The sequence below is a fragment of the Arachis hypogaea genome, chromosome 15 (genome assembly GCF_003086295.3).
Source record: "Arachis hypogaea cultivar Tifrunner chromosome 15, arahy.Tifrunner.gnm2.J5K5, whole genome shotgun sequence".
Lineage (NCBI taxonomy): Eukaryota > Viridiplantae > Streptophyta > Magnoliopsida > Fabales > Fabaceae > Arachis > Arachis hypogaea.
Genome location: NC_092050.1, coordinates 149,835,328 through 149,846,516, shown reverse-complemented (window position 1 = coordinate 149,846,516; position 11,189 = coordinate 149,835,328). Strand labels below are relative to the sequence as shown.

General features: G+C 33.3%; 1 protein-coding gene across 1 annotated transcript; it reads left to right on the top strand.

Annotated features, from left to right (window-relative positions):
- The first annotated feature begins 1,060 nt into the window (after nucleotides 1–1,060).
- Nucleotides 1,061–10,638, top strand: LOC112751272 (DNA (cytosine-5)-methyltransferase CMT3). Its single transcript, XM_025800355.3, has 21 exons — nucleotides 1,061–1,830; nucleotides 3,045–3,076; nucleotides 3,205–3,304; nucleotides 3,834–3,941; nucleotides 4,038–4,157; nucleotides 4,247–4,346; nucleotides 4,430–4,641; nucleotides 4,739–4,804; nucleotides 6,428–6,685; nucleotides 6,765–6,823; nucleotides 7,138–7,204; nucleotides 7,288–7,617; nucleotides 7,765–7,833; nucleotides 8,246–8,332; nucleotides 8,413–8,500; nucleotides 8,657–8,772; nucleotides 8,851–8,955; nucleotides 9,061–9,104; nucleotides 9,319–9,388; nucleotides 9,780–9,883; nucleotides 10,232–10,638. The coding sequence occupies exons 1-21, from the start codon at nucleotides 1,564–1,566 to the stop codon at nucleotides 10,401–10,403; spliced, it is 2,574 nt and encodes an 857-aa protein (XP_025656140.1). The 5' UTR covers nucleotides 1,061–1,563; the 3' UTR covers nucleotides 10,404–10,638.
- The last annotated feature ends 551 nt before the right edge of the window (nucleotides 10,639–11,189 follow it).

Below are 11,189 nucleotides of genomic sequence, written 5' to 3'. Positions count from 1 at the left end.
GTTTCGCAAGCAATAAGAGCGCCGTCATGTATTTTCCGACCCTTTACGAACGCACTCTGAGTCTCTCCAACCAGACTTGGCATAACTGATCTCATCCTCCTAACCAAAACCTTAGAAATCACCTTATACACACAACCAACCATACTGATTGGTCGGAGGTCCTTAATCTCCTTAGCCCCAAAGAACTTTGGCGCCAAAGCCACCCATGTGAGATTCGAGTCTTTCGGTAATCTAGCTGTTTGAAAGAACCCTAACACCGCTGTCGTAAATTCAGCCCCGATTTCATCCCAACATTTCTTGATGAAGTTCATGTTGCACTAAAATATATTAATTATAGTCTACACAACAATAATAAAAGTATACATTTCAAAATTAAAATCACATTTGTTCTAACAACGAAAACAAAAATAGAATTAGATCAAGAAACAAGTATAAATAAATCTACATTTAAAAAAATGAAAGATAAAAAAAAGATTTAAAACCCTAATTGTCCAGAAACAGATTTGTATTAGAGTAGCACAAGCAGAAAAAAGAAACTACAAAACGACGAGGATCCAACAGCGAGCAACGATGGCGAGGAGCAAAAACAAGCATGCGAGCGAGGAGTAACGGTGAGCAAATATGACAAACAGATATGACGACCATGCCGATGGAAGAGATGACGATCACGCTGATGGAGGAGACGGCCACCATGTCGAAGGAGGAGACGTCACGGAAGAGTAGCACCGTTTACTTGAGTGTTTGGGTTAGGGAATTAAAATTTTCATTTCTTAACTATAATATTTATATTACTGGTGCAGATTTGCGGATATCATGGCAATATTTACTATCTGATTCTATTGTGACATTTGTTTAAGTGGACTAGTGAGTTAATCATTAGACCAACCCAACTTAATTTGCGGGTAGCATTGTTTTTTTTTTTTTTTTTTTTTTTGGTCGATGGATTGGACAACCCCCATCCTAAGTTACCCAACACACACTCATTAAAGGTTCTATCACTACCCAGCTATAGTTGGCCATTGGTGCAATGCCTCGGCCACGCGGGTAGCATTGTTTTTTTTTTTTTTTTTTTTTTTTTTTTTTTTTTGGTCGGTGGATTGGACAACCCCCAATTCTAGGTACCCCAATGGATTGGACAACCCCAATCCTAGGTACACATTACACACCCACACACTCCTCATATACTTACCAATTTTTTTCTTCTCGGTTGCAACTAGTAGGACTCGAACCCGAGACCTTTGAGATGAGGAAGGGGCGGAATGCCGTGTGAGCTATTTTGGGCCTAGGGAAAAGGCCAACCCATTATGAAATTTAAAATAAAAGGCTCCATGGACGCGCAAAGCCCGCGAACACTGTCGCCGGTTCGTGAAAAGATACCAAAATGCACCTGAATTTCGCCTTCCCGCCCACTGCCACGATCCTCGAAATTTAAGCGCCTTCTATAAATACCCACTCCCACCACTCCCATTTCTCTCCTGCGCAATCTTTTTGTTCTCAAAATCTTCTTCAACTTATCATTTCTGCGCCACCACCTCCTCCGCCGCAACAGCCTGTGCTGCCACCATGGCTGGCAAGAGAAAATCCTCCGCTGGCTCTGGATCTCGCTCATCCAACAGGAAAAAGATGGATCTGAAGATTGAGGCAGCTGAAGAAGCTGAACAAGCTGCTTCAACTGTCGTCAAAGAGGAGGAAATGAATGACGCCGGATTTGTTGCTTCCATCAAGGCGGACGACGCCGATGGCGATAAAGAAGGACCTGATGCGGTGTTCGTCGGAGATCCGGTTTCCAACGAGGAGGCTAGGAGGCGTTGGCCTAAGCGGTATGAGAAGGTAAACCTTATCTGACTCTGAGTAGTAAGCATAAGAACTGCTGTAAGTGAAGCTCGATGATTTCGAAGTTGGTCTGTGTTTGGATTTGGATGAAGCTTTGCTTGTTTTCTTTTTTTTTTTCTTCTTTTTCCCCTGCTGTTTAGATTTCTTTTTTCTATTGGAAAGTTTAAATTCCCAAATCTGGCTCATTTTATTGCAAAGTTTTCATCGTTAATTTGGTAATGGTTCTTCAGCTGAAGTTAGTGGCTGTAGTGAAAACAGAATCTTGAAAGAATAATTTTCAAGATTTTTACGGATATTTCTTTTTCTCTAGTACAGTAAATGCAGTTAGTGGTGATATTGTTAACATTTAATTTTTATATTTTTTATCCTTAACTAATTTTTTTCATCATATATCTAAATTTCTTCCAAAAATGATTAAAATGATTAATTTTGCATTTTTCCAATAATCTTGCAACATTTTCCTGGTAAGAAAAAAAAAAGCATAAAAAAGCTATGTATTTTTTCCCTTTATGAAGAATAATGCTTAATTACGAAATTATTAAAAAAAAAAAACTTAATAACGAAATTATTTAACTAAATTTACAACAGTGTTATAAGACAGTAACTAATTTAGACAGTCAGAAGCGTGCATGGCATTGCTGCAATAATTCTCTCTGTCCCTCCTGCCTTCTTACACAGGAAAATGGACAAATTTAATTTATTTATAATATATAAATAGAGAAATCAAGACACAATAATTTGTTGATATTTTAGATAGCTTCTATAACACCGTGACATAATTATTTTAGTCTTGTATTATACTCACCTTTTCTCATGTTCGTTACATAAATTAATATTCACTGTACAGCTCTACTGTACACTTTTCTACATAATCAAATGTTTCGTACTCTTTTTCCATTATCCTTGATTATTATCCGAAAAGTTAAAATTATTCGTCTCCTTTTCCAATTAAATTTAAATTCTAGAAATTTCTGTTTTTTCTTAACTATTATTAAAATGTTATTTAATTTTAAAACAGTTTATGTTTATAAAATAAATTGACTAAACAGCGATGTTTGTTACTTGGAAAGCCAATGTCGTAGCTGTCTTCACTTTCTAAACAGAAATGTCTGGTTTTGAATATTGGAAATGAAAATAATATCCAGAATTTCAGAAACCATATATAAAATATAATTCTAACAATTTAGCTCGAATATTTTTATTGTGTTTAGGCAAAAGAGTCTGCTGGGACAAAATCAAAGAGGTATGTGGGAGTTTTAAAACTCTGTGCAATTTACTGCGATGCCATTTTTCTTTTTTGTAGAAGCTGTTCATGACAATGAATTATGATGAAAGCTAATATATCACTGAATCGTGCAATTTTTTGTACAGTGACAGTGACGAGGACATCAGACTTGCTCGGCGTCACTACACTCAGGCAAAAGTAGATGGGTGTACCCTTTACAAGCTTTATGATGACGCTCATGTCAAGGTTAGTTGAGATTCATTTTTAATAGTGCCATAATGGGTGTTTGGCATTTTGTGTATAACGCTGGATTGTTTAGTTAGAGAAATTTGTGTTTCACTTCTACTATTTTGGTCAACCTCCAAGTTCCGTTAGGCATTTATTGTAGTGACTGATAACCGGAGCAACATTCCAGAACATTTTGCAGAAAAGAATCAACTACTCCGAAAAAAACTTGAGTAATCATCGCATCATCATTTAATTGCAAATTAAAGAATCACGACATACTACAAAAAGATGTGAATGTTGATGTGGGTAATAAGTTGGATTTGGTATCTATATCATATGATAAGAGTATCACCAATAACCTGAATTCACAATGAACATATGGGGGGCATTTCTTTTAATTTTTTGGTTTAGTCCTTGACTTTATAAATTTCTATGTATTTGTCATTGAGAGAATATTTTATTCACCATGCATTTTATTTATCAATATCTACTTCATGTATGCTCTTGTCTAAATGTAAGGATATGATAAGTCTTTTTTGATATGTAGGCAGGGGAAGGTGAAGACAATTATATTTGTAAAATTGTTGAGATGTTTGAGGCAGTTGATGGAACATTGTATTTCACAGCACAATGGTATTATAGGGCAAAGGATACTGTAAGTTTTATAGTATTATGAAGCTTTATAAAACTTTAGCCATAATAGTATTGAATAATAATGTGGGAACTTTTAACATCTCTTTAAAATTTTCAGGTTGTTAAAGATCTTGATTACCTTATTGAGCCAAACCGAGTTTTCTTTTCAGAGGTTCAAGATGACAACCCATTGGATTGTCTTGTTGCAAAGTTAAACATTGCTAGAATACCTCTAAATGTACGGCAGCAGGCTTTACTTATGTGTTTTATGTTACTTGACATTCTTGCATTTATGTAATTATATTTACTTCTGAAGTTTGATTTCAGGTTGATTTGGATGCAAAGAAGAGAACAATTCCACCTTGTGATTATTATTGTGATACACTATATCTTTTGCCATACTCGACCTTTGTCAATTTGCCTGCAGGTTTTTATTTTATACTTGTATTTCTTTATTTGACCATTTTACTTTGTAATTGCATCTCATTTTTGTACAAACTTGTACTGCAGAATGTAGGGATAGTGGCAGTGAGACATCAACAATATCTTCAGATATTGATGTAAATGGAAGATCAGAAGTAAACTCTGAACATGTGGAAGGTGTTAATCATGAAGTTAATAAAGAACCAGAGCTTAGAGTATTAGATTTATATTCTGGTTGTGGAGCAATGTCAACTGGTTTGTGCCTTGGTGGCATTTTGTCTGGCTTGAACCTTGTTACAGTGAGTTCTATTCTGTTCTCTTGATAAATAATCCATTGAATTTATTTTGTTTGCTGATGTCTATTTTATTCTAATGGTATGCTATATTTTCAAATAGAGATGGGCAGTGGACTTGAACGAACATGCTTGTGAAAGTCTCAAGTTAAATCATCCTGAAACACAGGTAATACAATGCTTGTTTTTTTCTTTGTTATTTCTACCTGTGGGAAAATGCTAATGCTTCTCTGTCTTTCTCTTTACTTTCCAGTGGACAAAATATGTTGATATATCCATGTATATACTTGTGTTTATATAGTATAAAATAACATAATATAGTTTTAAAGGGTATAATAGATATTATCTTTTAAGGGTGATTGTAACAACTGGTGTTTCTAACAAGGTTCAAAGAGTGAAACAGTGATAGAAGCTTCAGGGAGGAGCGATACCAATGTAATATCACCTAACTTCCCTATTTGTGATATATTAGGCTGCTTTTGATTTTGAGAAGGATAAGACAAAATGTTGAGAATAAGACACAAAAATTAGTGTTTTTGTATTTTGTTTAATGATAAATTAGAACAAATTATAAAAGTTTAATTTATTCTCATTTTTTTATCCAAAAAATTTGATGAAAAAATATAATAATGAAAAATATAATTATGAAAAACTAATAAGACTAATGAAAGAAAAAATGAAAATTAAATTGTGTCTCTTATTAATATTTCTGTGTTCTCCTTGTTATGATAAATACAAAATATACTAATTCAGCATTTCTGAATACAATGTCTCTGTTTATGTTTCATTTGTCAAATATGATTATCTTTGTCTCAGTGATTTGATCCTGTAAATAAACAACCTTATTTTCTTGAGAGAAAAGTTAGAGAAGTAAATGGCTGTGGCAGTGATTTGGGAGTGCTGCCTCTCTCCTGGTTCTGTTTCCTGACTTTCCTCCTTGCATCCCCAGATTGAGTGTTCCCCATCCTCATTCCTTATATATATATATATATATATATATAACTGAATCATAATAAAATCTGCACACTCACCCCACTAGTGCCAGCTGGCAATTTCATTACATCTTTTGGTTCCTTACTCTTTTTTCTCCCTCCTCTTACAATAAGATGGCAAATGAGGTATTGTGTGGATTGTCCCCTCTGCTGGTTTAAGGGAATTAGAAGCTTCCTTCCTTAAAGTTCCTCATTAGGGAGGTGTGTAATAGTGTTTTACTCGTGTGCTCTTCCTTTTAAGGGATTAGAAGCTTCCTTCCTTTAATCGTTTTGTGCTATATTGATGCACTTGAGAACAATCATGGCTGGTTTTTACTGTTGCTTTATCATTGGCAGTAAGTTGTTGCCTGTCAACTTCCATTACATAGAATATAGGAGTTGGTTGACAATGGTTGTATTTTGTTTCTTGCTTTTGCTCTTCCAAAGTTTCCAGCTATTAGCCTTTAAAGCTATTAGACTCGAAGTTAGACAGTTCTGCGTGCTAGGGACTTTTTTGGACGTGACTGAGTATAGCTTGATGGTTTAAAAGAATCAACTAGGTCACAATCCAAATTTTACAAGTTAACCTTTAATGGGATTTGGGATTGGGAATGCCTTTATAAAAATTTGTGTCTTTGCAAGGTTGCTAAATGATCCTTAGTTAAATATGTTTACTGTTTAGAAATTGCAGTACTGTCCTTTGATGGAAAAATTAAGCGACTTTAACACTCACATGAATAGATTGACATTGCATTTCTTTTCTGGTTATTTTTAGTTGACATAACATTCTTGATTTGTTGACTATTTATGTTCTAATTCAGGTCAGAAATGAATCAGCAGAAAATTTCCTTTCGTTATTGAAGGAGTGGGAAAAGCTATGTAGTTACTTCTCGTTGGTCCAAAGCAAAGTGGCACATGAGCAGTATGATGAACTTTTTAGTGCAGTAGATGATGATGATGCGAGTAGTGAAGAAGAGAACAATGATGGAGCAGATGAAGAAGTGTTTGAAGTTTTTGAGGTGTTAGACATATGCTATGGTGATCCCAATAACAAAAATGAGCAAGGATTATACTTTAAGGTCTGATAGTAACTTCTTTATTTCCAATCTTCTTCTGTCATGGAAGTATATTTTAAATGTTTTCTTTTTCTAATTGCAGGTTCGTTGGAAGGGTTATGGACCTGATGAAGACACTTGGGAGCCAATTTCTGGCTTAAGGTCAGTTAGAATTTTGTGTAGATAACTTGAAGCTAAGAATGTACTCTTTATTATGTAGTTGAAACAACAAATCTGTATTGTTTATGTAGATAAATCTACTTCATTGTAATACTTTCATTGCTTTATTCACCCTTTTAAGTTCAGAGGATTTATCTTCTTTGATGTATTATCTTTATAATTTTATGTAAATTCTTTTTGCTGTTTTTTTCTAAAGTGACTATTTTTTCCAGTTGATATTAATTTATTGTACTTAATTTACAATATTGTTCCTTTTTGGTTCCCTTTATTGATTATCCTATGTTTTGTTTGATCAGTAATTGCCGGGAAAGGATAAAGGAATTTGTTACTCGTGGCTTTAAGTCAAAGATGTTACCTTTGCCTGTAAGTTTGATATTGGGTGAAGTTTTGATACATAGATGTGAGTGCTATTTGATGTCATATATATCATCATTGTTGTCTTGTAGGGAGATGCTGATGTAATATGTGGTGGGCCTCCTTGCCAAGGCATCAGTGGTTTCAACCGGTTTCGAAACAAAGATAACCCATTGGATGACGAGAAAAACAAGCAGCTTATTGTTTTCATGGATACCGTTCAATATCTTCAACCTAGATTTTCCTTGATGGAAAATGTGGTTGATTTATTGAAATTTGCAAAAGGCTTTCTCGGAAGATATGCATTGGCTCGTCTTCTTCAAATGAATTATCAGAGTCGCTTAGGAATCCTGGCAGCTGGAGCTTATGGCTTGCCTCAATTTCGACTGCGAGTGTTTTTATGGGGTGCTAAACCTTCTGAGGTATGCTAATGTTTTTGTTGCAGTATCTTTCAAAATATAGTTATCATGGTTATTTACATAAAAAGGAAATACTATTTTCAGTATTTTAATTTGGTCTTGAAGTTCAAATTTATGTTATATTACTATTGTTCTTTCTACATGGTACAGAAGCTGCCTCAATTCCCTCTTCCAACTCATGATGTTATTGTCAGGGGTGTTATTCCTTTAGAATTTGAGGTATGTGCAAATTTTACATTGGATTTGAGTAACTGTGTTTTGAATTGTAAGATAACATTTTAGAAGTGTTTATTAGTCATGGCATTGTGATTAATTGGCATGTTCATTGGTTTCTACTAGCCATAGGTTTGTTGCTAGTTATTTACTCCTAAATTGTTTTATGATAAGATCCTTTAGCATCCCATTGGCCAACTCCAAATCTTTAAATGGAGTTCAGATTTGTAACGGATTAGTCTTTGACTTACATGGCTGGGGATACCGTGCGAAACAATAATAAAATCCATTTTATAATTCAAATGCTAAATGGATGATTAGTGTCACATTTTTTTTTATTTTTTTCAATTTAAAAAAGCGTTGCAAAATCTCGAACTATAATATACTGAAGTCCTTAAGAAAATTTATTTACTTGCAGATAAATACAGTTGCACATGATGAAGGTCACCATATTACATTGGAAAAAAAACTTTTATTGGAAGATGCTATTTCTGACCTTCCTTTGGTATATCTTTTATTCATCCTTTTATTGCCTTTATGTTTTATGATAAGTTAGTTGTTGATGAATGTTATTACCCTATTCAGATTGAGAATGATGAAAGTCGCGATGAGATGTCATATGACAAACCTGCGAAGACGGACTTCCAAAAGTTTATTAGATTAAGCAAGAGGGGTAATCCATTCTTACAGCACTATTTGGTTTGTAAGATGTATAGACAGTATTGTTTAATAGTTTGTTATATATGTTGCATAAAAGTTATTTTGTAATAATGTTTGGTTATAGACTGTGTGGCGATTGAAATATGAGTGCTAATTTGTTTATTTGCAGCAATGTTGGGTCTTTCAGCAAGTTCAAAATCATCAAAGTCTTTGCTTCATGATCATCGTCCGTTTGGATTGAATGGAGATGATTACCAGCGTGTGTGTCGGATCCCCAAGAAAAAGGTTTTCTTCATTTCTGTAAGGTTGTTATATAAGTTTTCTAACATTAACATGTTAACAATCATTATATATTGCAATTAGGGTGCATGCTTTAGAGATTTACCAGGTGTTCGAGTGCGACCTGATAATAAAGTGGAATGGGATCCTAATGTTAAACGTGTATATTTGGATTCTGGAAAACCATTGGTAAGAAAAGTTTTATTCCAAAGTTACGCATTCTTCGTTTGTGGCACTATATTTTTAATTCTTAGAAACTCATTTCTAAAACATGTTCTTTAAATGTTACTTCAGGTTCCAGATTATGCCATGACTTTTGTGAAAGGAACATCGACAAAGTAAGTTTTCATCCATATATTTTTATCTGTTGGGGGGTTTGATTATTATGTTGCATTCGAAATACTCTATGATGACATCTAGTTTTTTTCCTGAATAGGTGATGATGAGAGAGCTTTTCAATTGTTTCTCTCATATTTTAAAGTGAAATTCATATGTACCATGCTGCTGTTTATCTGATCCTTATTGTTTTCATGTTTGGTGTCCATGTCTTAGACCTTTTGCTCGCTTGTGGTGGGATGAAACTGTTCCAACTGTTGTGACTAGGCCAGAACCTCATAATCATGTACGTGATTTTTATTTATGGAGTACAGTTCATTCATATCTGATTATTTTGTCGAATTTATAGATTTACTTTCATGAATAATGAATACATTCCCATCTTATCAAATTTCCAAAATCTTTCATTCCTATACTTAGGTGCTTCACTATAACTATATTAATGGAAATGTGTCATTTTGTGTAAAATATAGTTTAGGTATTGAATGCTATTTGTGACTGGAGCTTTTGAAAAATGGAATAGATGAATTAGTAAAGGTTTATAATTTTGATAGTATTTAAACACTACTAAGTAACAGTGAATTTGTGAAGCCCTAAATGGATTATATTTCCTTCCCCCTTATCCCTCTCTTCAGAATGAAGGTTTTATACATCATCCCAAAATTTGTATTTTTTAGGCAATTTTACACCCTGAGCAAGATAGAGTGTTGTCAATTCGAGAAAATGCAAGGCTTCAAGGTTTTCCAGACTTTTACAAACTGTGTGGGCCTGTGAAAGAAAGGTAACCATAATCTTTCTATTATGCGGTTTTATCTTTTCTTCACTATGTCAAATATGAATGTGCGAATCATGTTATAGATGTGAATAGAAATTTTATATATAAACAAGAACGGACTGACTCTCATTGTAGATGTGTTTTGTGAAGTTGCCAAATCTCAAGATACCATTATCCCGAGATATTTCATATTCTAGAATTCGCAAAAACATGTTTTTTCACCTTTTAAATATCACCGTGTTACTATGTTAGTTTTGTTCAGATTAAATCACATTGAAAAAAGTTGTTCACAATATAAGTATATTTTCTACCATTTATACACAACATTGTATAATATAATTGATTTCACTTTAGGTACATACAAGTTGGGAATGCTGTTGCAGTTCCAGTAGCACGAGCTCTGGGATATACACTTGGTCTTGCATTTCAAGGTTCTACGACTGATGGGCCTTTGTATAAATTACCTAAAAAATTTCCCATGATTAGGGATCGTGTTTCTTCTGTATCATCTGAAGATGTTGAATGAATTCAGTTTTTATTGTATTTTTATGACAAATTAAGGATTCATCACATCCTTCAAAGGAGGAATTGTATTTAAAAAGGGCTATAGGATGATTCTGATCTTCCAGCCTAGAATTGCATGATTTGCTGTATTGAAGATATGATATGCTGTACTGGTAAATTAAAGCAATTGATTGTCCAATGGACTACAAGCAAGAAACTCGGCTACGCCAGCCACCAATATTACTTTTTCTAGTTAATTTTTTCTTATTTTTATGTTTTAATATTAAATTGTCATATATCATGCTGTGTTTATTACAAAATAGTTATTAATTTAATGCGTGTTTTATATGTTTGTGTATATCCTTGTGAATAATTATTTAGATAGGCAGAGTCTAGTATATAGAGTATATTTTGGTGTTTGTTTTTAGTGAGATGTGACCTCAAAAATTTCCTAATTTGAAGGTTTGGTGATGAGTTGACATGCCAAATGTTGTGTTGTTATTGTCAAATTGGTTAAAAATTTATTTGTGTATTTTGTATGATAATATGATTATTGTGCCAAATGTTATATGTATTAAAATATAATTATATTAGATGTATGTTAAAATTAATTATTAATATAAAATATATTAGAAACATTAAAATGAGTTAAAAAATATATATTTATATACATTTGTATACAAATGTATGGTTGTTGATTTTTGTATATATATGGCATTTTTATTTAAAATAATATAATCTTAATAATGTGTTGTTTAAAATATATAATTTGTGCATAAATAGCATTTATTGTACATACATTTTATCA